General features: G+C 35.3%; 2 protein-coding genes across 2 annotated transcripts; one reads left to right on the top strand and one right to left on the bottom strand.

Annotated features, from left to right (window-relative positions):
- Positions 1-432: 432 nt before the first annotated feature.
- Positions 433-1,497, bottom strand: GCK72_007993 (uncharacterized protein; the record flags this gene model as incomplete). The annotated part of the gene is made up of 2 exons (XM_053726585.1): positions 433-738; positions 1,186-1,497. 2 exons carry the CDS (start codon positions 1,495-1,497, stop codon positions 433-435), a joined length of 618 nt encoding a protein of 205 aa, XP_053590779.1.
- A 2,431-nt stretch (positions 1,498-3,928) lies between these two features.
- On the top strand, positions 3,929-4,494 carry GCK72_007992 (uncharacterized protein; the record flags this gene model as incomplete). The annotated part of the gene is made up of 2 exons (XM_053726584.1): positions 3,929-4,060; positions 4,108-4,494. 2 exons carry the CDS (start codon positions 3,929-3,931, stop codon positions 4,492-4,494), a joined length of 519 nt encoding a protein of 172 aa, XP_053590778.1.
- Between the last annotated feature and the right edge of the window lie 11,653 nt (positions 4,495-16,147).

Below are 16,147 nucleotides of genomic sequence, written 5' to 3'. Positions count from 1 at the left end.
AAGTTGGAAAAATGAAAATTCGCGGAGAAATCAAGGATTTTGATCGAGAAACTATAATTTTCAGCATGAAGACCGTGATTTTGTTCTGAAAAAGTCGAGATTTTGCCAATTTTTTGACGAAAAGACCGATGAAATCACAGATTTTCACACTGGATTCGAAATTCTTTTGGAAATTCGATGCATATGGACAATAAGATCAGTAGAGCGCACTTTCCAGAGGTTCTACAAGGTTGAGACGTTTCCGACAGTTCAAATAATAATCAGTTCTACTAACAATCTGGTTCTGGGAATTTCAATTTTTGTGTCCAACTTGTCACAGAATTGAGATTTTCAGCCTCAAATTGTCAGTAGAGCGCATCTGCCACAGGTCGGGTCGTGAGTACTCTCAGGATGCGATTTTTATCAATTTTGGCCTCATTTCAACAATTTTCCTTAACTTCCGTACCCTAATCTGCTCATTTCTATCCTGTTTCCAATATCCCGATACTTTTGATTCTCCTGATCAATCTTTCTCGATTCCCATCGATTCGACGCCTGCGTGATATCGTAGTGATCTAACCAGGCGAACGATCGACTCGTCGAAAATGACATCCAGAATCCATAGAATTTGTTGACGATCTCCTCCGGATCACTGTTCTCATCGCCGAATTCCGGATGGTCGATCGGATTCTCGACGTAATGATCGTACTCTTCGGTGACTAGAATTTTGTAGATTTCACGGTAGACAGCGTAGAAACCCTGCAAAATCACAAGTCTAAGATTAAAAAAGACAATATGAGGATAGATTCCACACCAAAGTGGCTTAATGCGCTCTATTGAGAATTTCCAAAAAGTGCTGGAAGTTTCGGAGAATTCAGAACGAATTTCCGATAGAGCGCACTTGCTATATCAAAATAGACGACTTGGAGTGAAATGTTTGATTAAAAATTGAGTTTTTCAATCTGAATCCAAATTTCAGATCAAGAAAGTTGGAATTTTTGAAAAAAGATAGATTTAAGTTGGTTTTCATAACTTTTCATGTCGATTTGGCTGAGTATAGGGAAAATTAGAGTTTTGACAAGTGAAATGGGAGTTTTCAGCCGCGAACTCTCAATTTCTAGCTATTTTTCCCCGATTTCAGACGAATTTTACACGGGTTTTCATGATTTTTCATGATTTTTCCCCCACAATCAAGCCAATCCTTACATTAGGATCATCTCCGTATCCCTGATAACAGCTCGCATTGAAATAAGGGAATAACGAGACGGATTGTTCCCCATATTCCGTATTCTTTCCTTTCAAAATCGATTCTCTGTGTCTATCATAGAATTCTCGTTCTTTCGCATCACTCAACACATCATAGGCGGCCTGAAGGAGTCGAAATTGTTGAGTGCACTCATCAATATTATCCGGATTCTTGTCGGGATGCCATCTGAGAGTCAATTTTTTGTAGTTCTTCTGGATCGTCTCGTCATCGGCGTCTCGTTCCACTTGTAGCACTTCATAGTGACATTTCATGGCTGAAAATGCTGGAAATAGGTGGGAATATGGGGAAAATGAAGAGAATTTCGAGAAAAATACGAAAAACAACGGATTTTCGAATTTCAAAACGACCATGACGGCTTCAAATTGAGTTTTTGGCTATAAATTGAGGAATTTTATGGATAGTTTGAGGACGTTTTGAAAAAAAAAACCGTCGTCAAAATGTCCGGTTTTGATTTAAACAGAGCGGGAGAATTTTAAAAAATTTCCCCTTCTAGAACCTTCTTTTTCTGTTTTCCTCTGCAATTTTACGTGACGGTGTTTGCGGACTTTCCTGAAGATGGCGGGTCTAAAAAAATTAGTTTTTGAAAAATATGAGATTTTCTGACTGAATATCAACTTTTTCCTGTTGTATAGTTGTATCTTAATTCCATAGTACATCCAGAATTTTTATTCGCAGGAACAATGGTTGTAAATAACAAAACCGGCTGAGTTCGGCTGGAAAATAACTAGCAGACCAACGGTCAGGAAATGCGCTCCAACGATCATTGGTCTGCTAGCTCTATTATTGTTAGATTTTGAAAAAAGTCTCGACTTTTCAGTTTATTTTCCACCGAATTTCTTGATTTTTCGGTGAAATATCTTTTGAAAATCAAGTATGGACACTATTTTAATGTTATTTCATCTGTGTTGTGCTTTTAGTTGATAAAAGTAGTTTGGTTTTTGACGTGTTCTGTTCTTGTCTCATTTTTTCTTTTGATTCATACATTTTCTCATCTTTCAGGTTCCAAATAGGTCTTCAGACAAATCCAACCTTCTGAAAAATGAGTTTATTTTGTGTTAGTTTGACATCGAGCTCCAGTGTTTCTCTCCGCCAGTATTTCCTTTTTTTAGAATCGTCAATCCCATCTAGCTGCAGCAGTCATAATTCTTCTCAAAATGATGTTTCATGAGTAGTCGAGTTAGTTCAAGAAGTAACTATTGATGTTCTCTCCGCCAATTGTTTTGCAGGTTTCCTCCAATGTACACCAAAGATGTCGGCTACGGGAAGAACGAGAAGATGATGAAACAGGAGATCCGAAGCCACTAATTTTTGTAGTTTGTAGTTAAGCTAGACCAATCAAAGAGCTTTCCTGGTGACTAGACCGAATTTTAGGGGAAAAAATGGTTAAGACTAATATTGGTCTGCTAGCTTCAGTTTTTGCAGTATGTAGTCGAGCTAGCAGACCAATTCTTTAAAAACTAAAAGTTCCTCATATCAAAAAATAATTTAATTTCAGCGGTCGTTTGAACATCCCCACCGTCACTTGTGATTTGAACGTCCAATTTGGACAGATGGAAATTCGATTGACTACAAACTACACTTTGAGCTAGCATACCAACATTGGTCTGCCAGTTACAGGTTTCGTAGTTTGTAGTGAGATAGCAGACCAATGCCTCATATTTAAATTTTTTCTTGTTTTCGGGCTCCAGGGTTCAGATTCAGAATTCTGAGCATAGAGAAAAGTGGAAAAGTGCAGTATGTACTCGAAATTTTCGTTCAAAAGCAGTATTCATCAGATTTTCTCAATCATTCCGGTTTTCAGATGTGAAAATTATAAAAACTCAAGAAATCCGGTAAAAATCACTTAATTGAGCGAAAGTGGGCTAAACTTCAAACTGCACTTTTCAGAGAAAAAATGGTTAAGACCAATATTGGTCTGCTAGCTCCAGAATTTGTAGTTTGTAGTCGAGCTAGCAGACCAATTCTTTTGAAATTCAAAATCTCGCAAAATCAATAAATAATTCAATTTCAGCGGTCGTTTCAACATCACCACCGTCACGTGTGACGTCACCACCGGTCAAATCGTCGTCATCTTCACCAGAGAAGTATGGGTGTGTGCTAACGCACAGACAAGGTGAGGAGCAAGTGTGGCCATGTCATTGAGAACAGGGAAACCGTATTTCCAGCGCTATTGTTTGTTTGTTTATTGTTTATTTTTAATTAATTAATAATTATTCTGTTTTAACTAATTAGTTCTCTATCGCTAATTAGCATTTAATTAATTAGTTCAAGTAATTAAGAGAGTAAGTAACTGATAATTCCAGAAGTTTGACACGTGAACATCATCATCTTGTCACGTGAACAGTTGATACACTTAATTCATTTTTGTTTTGAAACATGAACTTGAACATAATATACAATGTTATTCTCAGAAAAGGGGTGTATTAGGCACAAAATACTACTTTCATGCATTTTCACACTTTTCAATGTTTTTACGGTGTCTTACGACTAATCACAAACCTGAAAATGGGCGGAGCCTAATAAAATAGTATTTAAGACGGCTTGTCCGTACCTAAATTATCATTCTGAGCAAAAATTTATGTGAGTTTTCATTTTATTCATTTTTTTTTTTTTTGCTGTTTATGACTATTGTTTTCAATTTCAGATATTTATTCTAAAATTATAACATTCATCTTCCAGAAAATGGCTAACTATAAGAGAATATTGTTGACAATTTCACATGATGAAGTTCAAATAGACGATCCAACATTTCCATCAAATGATGAATCATCTCCTGATGAAGTAGATGCCAAGGAAAACCTTCCGAGTCAAAAGGTACATAAAAGTATTTAAGTTTCAATTTACAAGTGTTAATATTTCAGCTCGAGTCAAAAAATATTGTAAGAGTTTTGAGAAAGACATTTGATGAGCCAAGAGGAAAGTTTCGAGGAGCGATTGCAACTGTCCGTCTTCTTCTCGAACTACCACCAGCTTTGATTTTGCTTGACTCAGGATCCGAAAAATTCGGAGAATGTGTTATCAAGCTCATGAAATCTCATAACCCATTCAAATCTGACCGCACCATCGTATCCATTGCCATTGATGGAGGTGACAATAATTGTGATGTGTCTACTCAATTCAAACCAATAGGAGCCATCAAAAACTTTGATGTTGTTCGTTGTATTGAAAAGTCGGAGCACGACATCGACCTTGGACTCCGACAAACATCAGTGATTTTCACATATTTGAATCCACCAAGATCGAATTGAAGTCGACTCTGTGTATTTTTGTTTAACTTTACACTATTTACAGTATCAATAATCTATGTATACCTATATTATTTTGTAGTTCTTAAATAAATTTTGTATTTTCCAATGAAGCGAAAAATGGAGCATTACATTAAAAACCAAGTCTGAAAATAATTCCAATGCGTTGTTATGTTGAAAATCAAAGCGGGGTTTGTATCAGACAAGAAGGAAACTTATCGCGATCGTGACTATAACAATAGGAATTATACTAAGCATATAAATTATTATTCATTACATGAAGTGAATATATTTTTAATGAAAGGGTAAACTAATTAATTGCGAAACTAACACATAAAATGTTTATAGAGAAAAAAATACAATAATAGGTGAGTAAAAAGAGGTTTAGTCATTATGAAGGTGTAGGGTGAGGTATATCAAGGTTTGTTATATGTAGATTTGACTTAAATGCTGTTGAGGAGATTTCGGCAGGAATAGTGTCGGCAGGCAATGAATTTAATAACCGGTTGTGAAAGTATTGAGCACCACGTTTAGTTGCATAAAGCAAGACAGACTCAATGTAGTAGGGATGTCTTCTTAACGATCCAAAGTTCAGAAGTGTAGTAAATAACTCATCAGGGTTAAAAATTTCTTCCGACACTATAGTTTTGTACATGAGATTTAGCACAGACGTAAGTCTGTGGCATACATAAAACAAAAAGCAGTTTATTATTAGTCATATGTGGTATCAAATAGACAAAATACGTTCAGATGAAGAATGTCACGTATACACTCAGACGAAAAATCTTCAAATTTCAATAACAAGAATAAACTTTTCATTTCAACTTCGTTCAAAAAATAGAGGAAACTTCATTGTAAACTAAGGAGTTACTATGAATCCTGATTGATAGTTAATGAAATTAATAAGTCAGCATAAACAAAGTAACAAAAAGATAGCACAATAAATGTAAAACAAGACGTAAGAAAACATATGTTTACACTTGACACAACTATATTCTAGTGTGATATTCTGAATTCGGTACAGTAGAATGAGGGCGTGAATATCAAACCTTGTTAGAAATTGCTAGAATAAATGAATACGCGGGCCTACTTCAGAATGATTAAGAATATAAATAAGTAGGGCTTGAAATGAGACGCGGTGGGACGTCCCGCGTCCCCGTCCCGCACGTCCCGGATTGTCATAAAACGGCTAAAAATGAACCTATATTCTTGAAACTTTGGAAATCGCATCCCCAGCTATGTCTTCGGGCTCTGTGAAAGTTTGACTACTCCCCGACAAAAATTGACAGTTTTCCAAAATGACCGGAAAAAATCTGGGACGCCCCATTTCGAGCGCTATAAATAAGACAGAGATTTAGGAGTCCGGTTCAAGCTCCTTGTGTGGTGGCGGGGGTCCCTTTTGTACTGCTGCTACTGGAATAACATTCTTAGAGATTGTGGGAGATTAAGAGGTTGTTGGGACGGTGACTAATCGATTGGGTCTTGGGAATGTGCTAGAAGGGGAAGATTATGAGTTGGGAAAGTAACTTGTCTGGAAATAGACTTCCGCGACTGTATTCGGGATGTGAGTCATATGGGAACGCGGTGTGAGTGGCCAATCTGAGGATGACTAATGGAGCCGTGACAAACTATCCGTTAGGGATTACTGATCCCTTACACTAGGAGAGCTCACATATATTTTGCTAGGTCTTTCATTTGGTACTTTTATGAAACAAGTGACGTCATCACTAAAAACAATAGTATGACGTCATAAAATGATATCGTGTTCGAACACTTACTGAAACAAAGTAGGAAAAGCTCTTGAAACAGTAATTTTACCTAAAACCACGTATTCCTTATATTCCCATTATTATCACATTTTCTATACAGTGATGATAAACTTGCAAAAGTGACGATAATTGGACATATGGCGGTGGAATGATCAAGAATGATAGAATTCAGCATAAAGTATGAAATAAGGCAAATTATCAACCACACGGAGGGGTATATAAGGCACATATTTTGACGGAAAATCATTCATTACACACTTTCACAAGTGCAGACTCTGCTTATTCCTATTCTGAAATAATTTATTTTCTTTTAATTTCATATGATGGATTCAAAACTAGATGAAAGTGATGACAAAGTGGTAAGAGAAATTACATTTTTATTTTGATTGAAAGATATATTAGGTACAAGTGGGAGGAGCCAATGTTCGAGTTCTGACAAAACTTGCTGAAGACGCAAAAGGAAGATTTAATGGACTTGTGAAGACAGTAACACTTTCTCTCGAACTTCCACCATCCATGACGTCAGATCCACGTGGAGCAGAACTATTTGCAGACACGCTGATTGAACTAGTTCAGAGAAATGATCCATTCAAAACTCCACGGACTAGAGCAGGATTCAACTTCGAATCTTCAGAATTTCAAGAATCTGTTGGAATGGCATTCCAAAAAATCAATAATATGTCTGTTTCGGAGATTGTGGAAAATATGGCAAGGATGTCACAATCAAGTAGATCTCCTCTTGAACTAGAGGATCCCAAATTGACTTTGAGAATCACATATCTCAATCCACCGTCAGGAAGTGGAAAACGGAAGTTCAATACAGGAGATATTTTGGAGCTTACCGCATTTGAAAAGAAGAAAAAAACTGATGATACCATCTACGAACCATGTTGTGAGACCAAAACTATGATGAAAACAAAACAGACGAGATCAAACATAATGCCAAATGAAGGTAACAAAATCATATGACTTCATAACAATAATTATGTTTATTTCAGTACTTGAAAATTGCCTAGTTCATGCACTTTATCAAACTCTTATGTATCATGAATGGAAACAAAATCGTACCATTGAAAATCAAAACAAGTACCGCAGTTCCGTCAGGAAAACATATAAACGCCCAGGAATTTGTTCAGAAGTATATGACGCAGTGAATGACTTGAAAGAGGTAAAAATATGGATGTAATATATTATCAAACAAATTTTCATTTCAGAGAGCAGGAATGACGAAATCTAGTGATTTTGACAGACTGGATATAGATCAATTTCAGAAAACTGTATTTGCAAGTACACATCAAATAGTTGTCTTTGTTGAAAATTCAACTACGCCATACTATATGGGTCCCTATGTCGGGTCAAGTAAGCAACTGGTTTTGTATCTGTCTAACGGACACTTCAGCGGTGTGAGAAGTATCTGCGCACTTCTCAAAACGGAATATTATTGTTTTTTATGTAACACGAAGTACAATAATTCATCATCACACTACAATTGTCCACTAATTCATCGCGTGTGCGGCCAGAAGAACTGTATTATTTTGAAGGAAGATGAAGAAGTTCGTTGTAACAAATGCACAATTAAATTCCGTTCCCAGTTATGCTTTGAAAATCATTTGAAAAACGGTAACAAAACAGCATTTTAAAGTAGTTGACATATGCTTTCAGGACCTAAAAACGGAAAAAGTCGTTGTCAACACACACAATTTTGCAAGAAATGTGGTGAAGCATTTTATACAAACAAAAACAAGGATGCTCATAAGTGTGGAGAAAAATGGTGTTACCGATGTAGCTGTAAAAGAGCAAAAAATCATCAATGCATTATGCCTATTTCAAAGAAAAATGAGAAGAGATTGACAAGGCGGCGAGTATTCTTTGACATTGAGGTATAATCAATACCTAGTTTTATTTTTGTTAATGTATTGTTTTTAGAGTAGAGCAGATGAAAAGACGGGTCAACAGTATCCAGTTCTTTTTGTGGCACTTCGTTGTTGTCCAGAGTGTGCTTCATCAATACCAAAAGCTCTTAAAGATGCCTGGAAGGAAACTTGTAAAAAATGTGCACCGGATGGAAGACTGAAAATTATTGAATGTGTCACCATTAATAATAGAAACGTTGATGTTGCTTCTGAACTAACCGAATGGCTCTTTGCGGATCATCACAAAGGAAGTGTTTTACTGGCACACAATGCATCTGGGTAATTTGTGATTGCTTAGAAAACATTATTAATACTACTTTTCAGATATGATGCACAATTCATACTGGAAAAGATGATAGCAAGTAACAAAGCGTCACCTAACCTTATACTGGATGGTACAAAACTGATATTCATGGAACATAGAGGTGTAAGATTGTTGGATTCAATGAAGTTTTTGACGATGAGTCTTTCTGCATTAGGGAAAGCATTCGAAATTGACTCAGTCAAAGGGCAAGTGATAATTCTTCTAGCTAAAACAAACTATTATTTTTCAGAGATTTTCCTGTTTTGTTCATAAAACCTGAACACTATGACTACAACGGCAGTATGCCAGAAGACAAATGGTACAATTTGGAAAACAAACCTTCTTCTGTTAAGAAGCAAGTCTTGAGTTTTCTTGAAAATGAGAGAAATGCAAACAAAACATTTCATTTTGTTGATGAAATCATAAGGTATTGCTACAATGATGTTTATATTCTTGCAAAAGCAATGAATATTTTCGAAACAGAATTTGAAGCTATGACCAATGTGTGTCTTTTGGAAGTGAGTTATTTCCCATTTAATACAAAACGAAATGTACAAGTTCAGGAGTCAACAACTGCGGCGTCTGCTGCTGCACTAGTTTTTCGAAGAAATCACTTGGATCCTGAAAAACCAATTGTTTTAGATGTTAAGCCTTCTGCTTCTGTCAACAGTTCGGTAATCAGCCAAAAATACTTGGCATGGTTTGGAAGAAAAGAAGGAGTTCAAGTTAACATGTCTACCACATATGGCGAGCAAAAAGTAATTTGAAAGCAGTAGTGTTAAACTGAAAAGAAAATGTTACAGATTGGTGAATACCATGTAGATGGTTTTGTCTCTCCCTGTGAAAAATTTCCGGAAGGATTGATTATTGAATTCTTTGTAAGTTTACGCATTTTTTGATAAAATCATTATTGTTTTTATTTTCAGGGGTGTTACTGGCATGCACATAATTGTACCTACACAAAATCTTCTATAATTGGTAACGAAAATGGCGAAGAAATTTGGGATAGAGATGCAAAAAGATTGAAAAGTCTTAAAGAACACCATCCAGTGAAAGTAGTATGGGAGTGTGAAGTTAAGCGAGAACTGTTGTTTGACACTGAAATGGCAGAATTCTTCGACAACTATGAACCAATTGTAAGTTATCTAACTATCAAACAACAAAATAATTTCATTTATCAGGGAATATTACACTGTGAAAAGTCTCTTGCTGGCGGTAGAACGGAAGTTTTCAAGTTGTACGCAAATAACGCTAGAAAAGTTCTGCGATATTTGGATGTAGTCAGGTAATTTAAATTACTAGTACTCAATAAATAACTAGTTTGCAGTTTGTATCCCACTGTCATGAAGCATGAGGCTTTTCCGATTGGATCTCCTGAAAATGTACCCCAATCTACAATGAAAGTACCTATGAAGAAACCGGAAGATATAAAATTTCGAGGATTCATGAGCTGTCGAGTACTTCCACCTCGCCAGTTGAATCTACCTATCCTACCTATCAAGTATGGGGGCAAATTGCTATTTGGACTATGTAGATGTAAGTTTGGTTAATTTAAAATTATGATAACATTGTTTCTCCTGTGTTCAGGCTGTGCAAAGAAGATGAGTAACACGTCTTGCACCCACTCAAATGAAGAACGGTCATTCAATGGTACCTTCACAACAGCAGAATTGCAAAAAGCTCTTAGCCTTGGTTACACTATAATTGAAATTTACCACGTTAGTTCCAAATGAAGGGTTTGCTTTAAAATGTGGAATGTTATAGGGATTAAAATACAAACATTGGGCTCAAAATGATGCAAACGGAGAAGGTGGACTGTTCACTACCTATATAAATCAAATGATGGAGGAGAAAATAGTATGTTGTTACATATAGCGGTATAAAACGGAATTATTATATTTCAGTATAGTTCCGGATGGCCTTCAAATGTTAAGACAGAAGAAGAGAAACACGCATTTTGTCAAGAATACTTTGAAAAGGAACATATTCGACTGACTGATCATTCCCGTTTCAAGAAAAACCCAGGAAAACGTGCCGTAGCTAAACTGATGCTCAACTCATTGGTAATACTCTGTTTCATTATCTTTTATAATTGTATAATTTTGCAGTGGGGTAAATTTGCTCAGAACGTAGATCAAGAAACAACCAGCATCATAATTGATCCTTCAAAATTCTGGAATATGGTTTATGACACAAAAACAGTTATAACTGCCGCAAGGAGTGTAAATGATGTTTTGATTGTCAAACATCGTAAACAGGCTGAAACTCTGGAAAGTATGAGAACGAGTGCTATGCAGCTTGCCACTTATACTACATCATATGCAAGACTTCGACTCTACCGCTTCATGGAAATGGTAGGAGGAGAAAACATAATCTATACAGGTGCGTTATTGCAAAATACCTCAAAAGTATATTTTTATCTTTATAGACACCGATTCTATTATCTACTCTGTACCGGAAGGTACGGAAGATCCGCTAAAAGATGAAGTCGGTTCTTATTTGGGACAACTTACGGATGAGCTAAATGGTAAAATGACAGAATTTGTAAGCCTTGGACCAAAAACTTACTGCTATAAGGATCTACTTGACAACCATGAAGAAAAAATTGTGAGGAAAGCTAAAGGAATCATCATGAACTCACAAGTGGAGAAAGAAGTCAATTATGAAAAAATGAAAATCATGGTGGACGAAGCAATCGAAAATGCACAAGATCGTACAAGTCTCTACCTCCCACAACACACCATTTATAGAGACAATAATCATAGGATGTACAGTAGGAACATCAAGAAAATTTTTAAGTACACTTTCAACAAACGTAGACTGTTATGTGATGGATCAACACTACCGTTTGGTTATTGTGACTAACTTGTTTTTACACGTGTCATACTGTTAGCATAAAAATGTTATTAAATAAATATATTTTATAAAAGTTAAGTGAAAAGTCGATTACTGAATAAAAAATGTGGTTACGTGTTTCACACAGAAGGGAAATTTGTATGTGGCAAGCGGAAACCATACAAGTTGAGCATTTTATTGTAATACGTTAATAATTTTATTTATAAAATAACAAAATAAAGAAACAAAAAGTTTGAAATGAGTGTAACAACAACAAAAAACTATATTTTCAAATTGTCTGTTACAAAATGAAAGAACTGAGTTGTTATTTTTCCTGAGAATCTTTGTTTTCTAAACCTTAAATTTTGCCATAGTTTCGAAATTGTTAATACTTTCATTTATGAGTCAGGTTGTGAGGCTCGGCAAACGTCGTTTTTGCTTCTTTCCCTATGAGTCATCCTAACAGTGTTTGTTTCCAAGGTTTGGGTCCCGTCGTGAATGACTAATTTTGATTTGTCATCAAAAAAAAAGAATTGGGATGAGGGAATACGAATCGAAACCAATATAGTGGGGAATTAATAAAATACAAACTAGGAAAATTATTTCAAGATCACAAAATACACGGATTGTTATACCTGATTTTATTTATTTAAAAACTTTATTGTTAAGCCATTATTTTGAAAAAGAAGTTTGAAAATAGTTTGGTGTTACTATGTCATTTCCCCCTTCCTAGTCAGGAAGAATACAAGGAAAACAAAGAAAGTACCGCCTTTGTCTGGTATTAAAAAAAAAAAGAGAACTTGTGAGATTTAATGACTTAGTTTTTAATTAAAAGTCAGATTATGTTTATATATTCGATATAAACACTTTAGAAATTAAAATTTATTAGTATTTTTTTGGGGAAACAAGTCATGAAAGGAAACAAGGTGTGTAGTTATTGTTAAATAACTATTTAAAATAATTAATTCTATTTTTGCAAATTATAAAAAACAAAAATATCTCTAATAGAAATACCTTTACCACGCTTTATCTATGTTTAACATAATAAAATTGAGTGAAATGTATTTTTATTCCAGAACTGTATTCCATTTGCTGTTCACTTTTTCATATTTTTCCTTTAAATTGACGAAAACTTGTAATTATGACTGTCAAAACAGTGTTTTCTGATAAGTTTCGAGGAAACGATTCTCGCATCGAATGTGCCAGAGAAATATGGGGGTCCCCTACGACACAAGTTGATCTTTGATCTTTGCCAAAGTGTAGTCTGGTAGTATGGCTCTCTACCGTGGCCGACCTGGCTCCCGACCATATCCATGATGGTCCTCCTCTCCGGCGCGCGCGCGCACATCCCCCCTCCCCTCCTCCATGTCATTTCTCCGAACTCTCGCTGCCGACCGCCTCTCTCTGTTTGTCTAACACCCTCCTCTCTTTGTGTACTCTCTCGCTCCCTCCGCGCGGTGTGTACTCTCTCGCGCCTCTGGCCGGTCTCTATCTTAGTGATGACGTCATAGTCAACAATAAGAAGCAATGTAAAGCAAAAAACAATTAAAAAAAAAAAAGGTCCAGAGAGAAAGGATGGGGACATGTCGTAGGGGGTCCCCCATATTTCTCTGGCACATTCGATGCGAGAATCGTTTCCTCGAAACTTATCAGAAAACACTGTTTTGACAGTCATAATTACAAGTTTTCGTCAATTTAAAGGAAAAATATGAAAAAGTGAACAGCAAATGGAATACAGTTCTGGAATAAAAATACATTTCACTCAATTTTATTATGTTAAACATAGATAAAGCGTGGTAAAGGTATTTCTATTAGAGATATTTTTGTTTTTTATAATTTGCAAAAATAGAATTAATTATTTTAAATAGTTATTTAACAATAACTACACACCTTGTTTCCTTTCATGACTTGTTTCCCCAAAAAAATACTAATAAATTTTAATTTCTAAAGTGTTTATATCGAATATATAAACATAATCTGACTTTTAATTAAAAACTAAGTCATTAAATCTCACAAGTTCTCTTTTTTTTTTTAATACCAGACAAAGGCGGTACTTTCTTTGTTTTCCTTGTATTCTTCCTGACTAGGAAGGGGGAAATGACATAGTAACACCAAACTATTTTCAAACTTCTTTTTCAAAATAATGGCTTAACAATAAAGTTTTTAAATAAATAAAATCAGGTATAACAATCCGTGTATTTTGTGATCTTGAAATAATTTTCCTAGTTTGTATTTTATTAATTCCCCACTATATTGGTTTCGATTCGTATTCCCTCATCCCAATTCTTTTTTTTTGATGACAAATCAAAATTAGTCATTCACGACGGGACCCAAACCTTGGAAACAAACACTGTTAGGATGACTCATAGGGAAAGAAGCAAAAACGACGTTTGCCGAGCCTCACAACCTGACTCATAAATGAAAGTATTAACAATTTCGAAACTATGGCAAAATTTAAGGTTTAGAAAACAAAGATTCTCAGGAAAAATAACAACTCAGTTCTTTCATTTTGTAACAGACAATTTGAAAATATAGTTTTTTGTTGTTGTTACACTCATTTCAAACTTTTTGTTTCTTTATTTTGTTATTTTATAAATAAAATTATTAACGTATTACAATAAAATGCTCAACTTGTATGGTTTCCGCTTGCCACATACAAATTTCCCTTCTGTGTGAAACACGTAACCACATTTTTTATTCAGTAATCGACTTTTCACTTAACTTTTATAAAATATATTTATTTAATAACATTTTTATGCTAACAGTATGACACGTGTAAAAACAAGTTAGTCACAATAACCAAACGGTAGTGTTGATCCATCACATAACAGTCTACGTTTGTTGAAAGTGTACTTAAAAATTTTCTTGATGTTCCTACTGTACATCCTATGATTATTGTCTCTATAAATGGTGTGTTGTGGGAGGTAGAGACTTGTACGATCTTGTGCATTTTCGATTGCTTCGTCCACCATGATTTTCATTTTTTCATAATTGACTTCTTTCTCCACTTGTGAGTTCATGATGATTCCTTTAGCTTTCCTCACAATTTTTTCTTCATGGTTGTCAAGTAGATCCTTATAGCAGTAAGTTTTTGGTCCAAGGCTTACAAATTCTGTCATTTTACCATTTAGCTCATCCGTAAGTTGTCCCAAATAAGAACCGACTTCATCTTTTAGCGGATCTTCCGTACCTTCCGGTACAGAGTAGATAATAGAATCGGTGTCTATAAAGATAAAAATATACTTTTGAGGTATTTTGCAATAACGCACCTGTATAGATTATGTTTTCTCCTCCTACCATTTCCATGAAGCGGTAGAGTCGAAGTCTTGCATATGATGTAGTATAAGTGGCAAGCTGCATAGCACTCGTTCTCATACTTTCCAGAGTTTCAGCCTGTTTACGATGTTTGACAATCAAAACATCATTTACACTCCTTGCGGCAGTTATAACTGTTTTTGTGTCATAAACCATATTCCAGAATTTTGAAGGATCAATTATGATGCTGGTTGTTTCTTGATCTACGTTCTGAGCAAATTTACCCCACTGCAAAATTATACAATTATAAAAGATAATGAAACAGAGTATTACCAATGAGTTGAGCATCAGTTTAGCTACGGCACGTTTTCCTGGGTTTTTCTTGAAACGGGAATGATCAGTCAGTCGAATATGTTCCTTTTCAAAGTATTCTTGACAAAATGCGTGTTTCTCTTCTTCTGTCTTAACATTTGAAGGCCATCCGGAACTATACTGAAATATAATAATTCCGTTTTATACCGCTATATGTAACAACATACTATTTTCTCCTCCATCATTTGATTTATATAGGTAGTGAACAGTCCACCTTCTCCGTTTGCATCATTTTGAGCCCAATGTTTGTATTTTAATCCCTATAACATTCCACATTTTAAAGCAAACCCTTCATTTGGAACTAACGTGGTAAATTTCAATTATAGTGTAACCAAGGCTAAGAGCTTTTTGCAATTCTGCTGTTGTGAAGGTACCATTGAATGACCGTTCTTCATTTGAGTGGGTGCAAGACGTGTTACTCATCTTCTTTGCACAGCCTGAACACAGGAGAAACAATGTTATCATAATTTTAAATTAACCAAACTTACATCTACATAGTCCAAATAGCAATTTGCCCCCATACTTGATAGGTAGGATAGGTAGATTCAACTGGCGAGGTGGAAGTACTCGACAGCTCATGAATCCTCGAAATTTTATATCTTCCGGTTTCTTCATAGGTACTTTCATTGTAGATTGGGGTACATTTTCAGGAGATCCAATCGGAAAAGCCTCATGCTTCATGACAGTGGGATACAAACTGCAAACTAGTTATTTATTGAGTACTAGTAATTTAAATTACCTGACTACATCCAAATATCGCAGAACTTTTCTAGCGTTATTTGCGTACAACTTGAAAACTTCCGTTCTACCGCCAGCAAGAGACTTTTCACAGTGTAATATTCCCTGATAAATGAAATTATTTTGTTGTTTGATAGTTAGATAACTTACAATTGGTTCATAGTTGTCGAAGAATTCTGCCATTTCAGTGTCAAACAACAGTTCTCGCTTAACTTCACACTCCCATACTACTTTCACTGGATGGTGTTCTTTAAGACTTTTCAATCTTTTTGCATCTCTATCCCAAATTTCTTCGCCATTTTCGTTACCAATTATAGAAGATTTTGTGTAGGTACAATTATGTGCATGCCAGTAACACCCCTGAAAATAAAAACAATAATGATTTTATCAAAAAATGCGTAAACTTACAAAGAATTCAATAATCAATCCTTCCGGAAATTTTTCACAGGGAGAGACAAAACCATCTACAT

This window comes from Caenorhabditis remanei, chromosome II (assembly GCF_010183535.1).
Source record: "Caenorhabditis remanei strain PX506 chromosome II, whole genome shotgun sequence".
NCBI lineage: Eukaryota > Metazoa > Nematoda > Chromadorea > Rhabditida > Rhabditidae > Caenorhabditis > Caenorhabditis remanei.
Note: the sequence above shows the minus strand (reverse complement) of the source record. Positions and strands in the feature narration are given on the sequence as shown.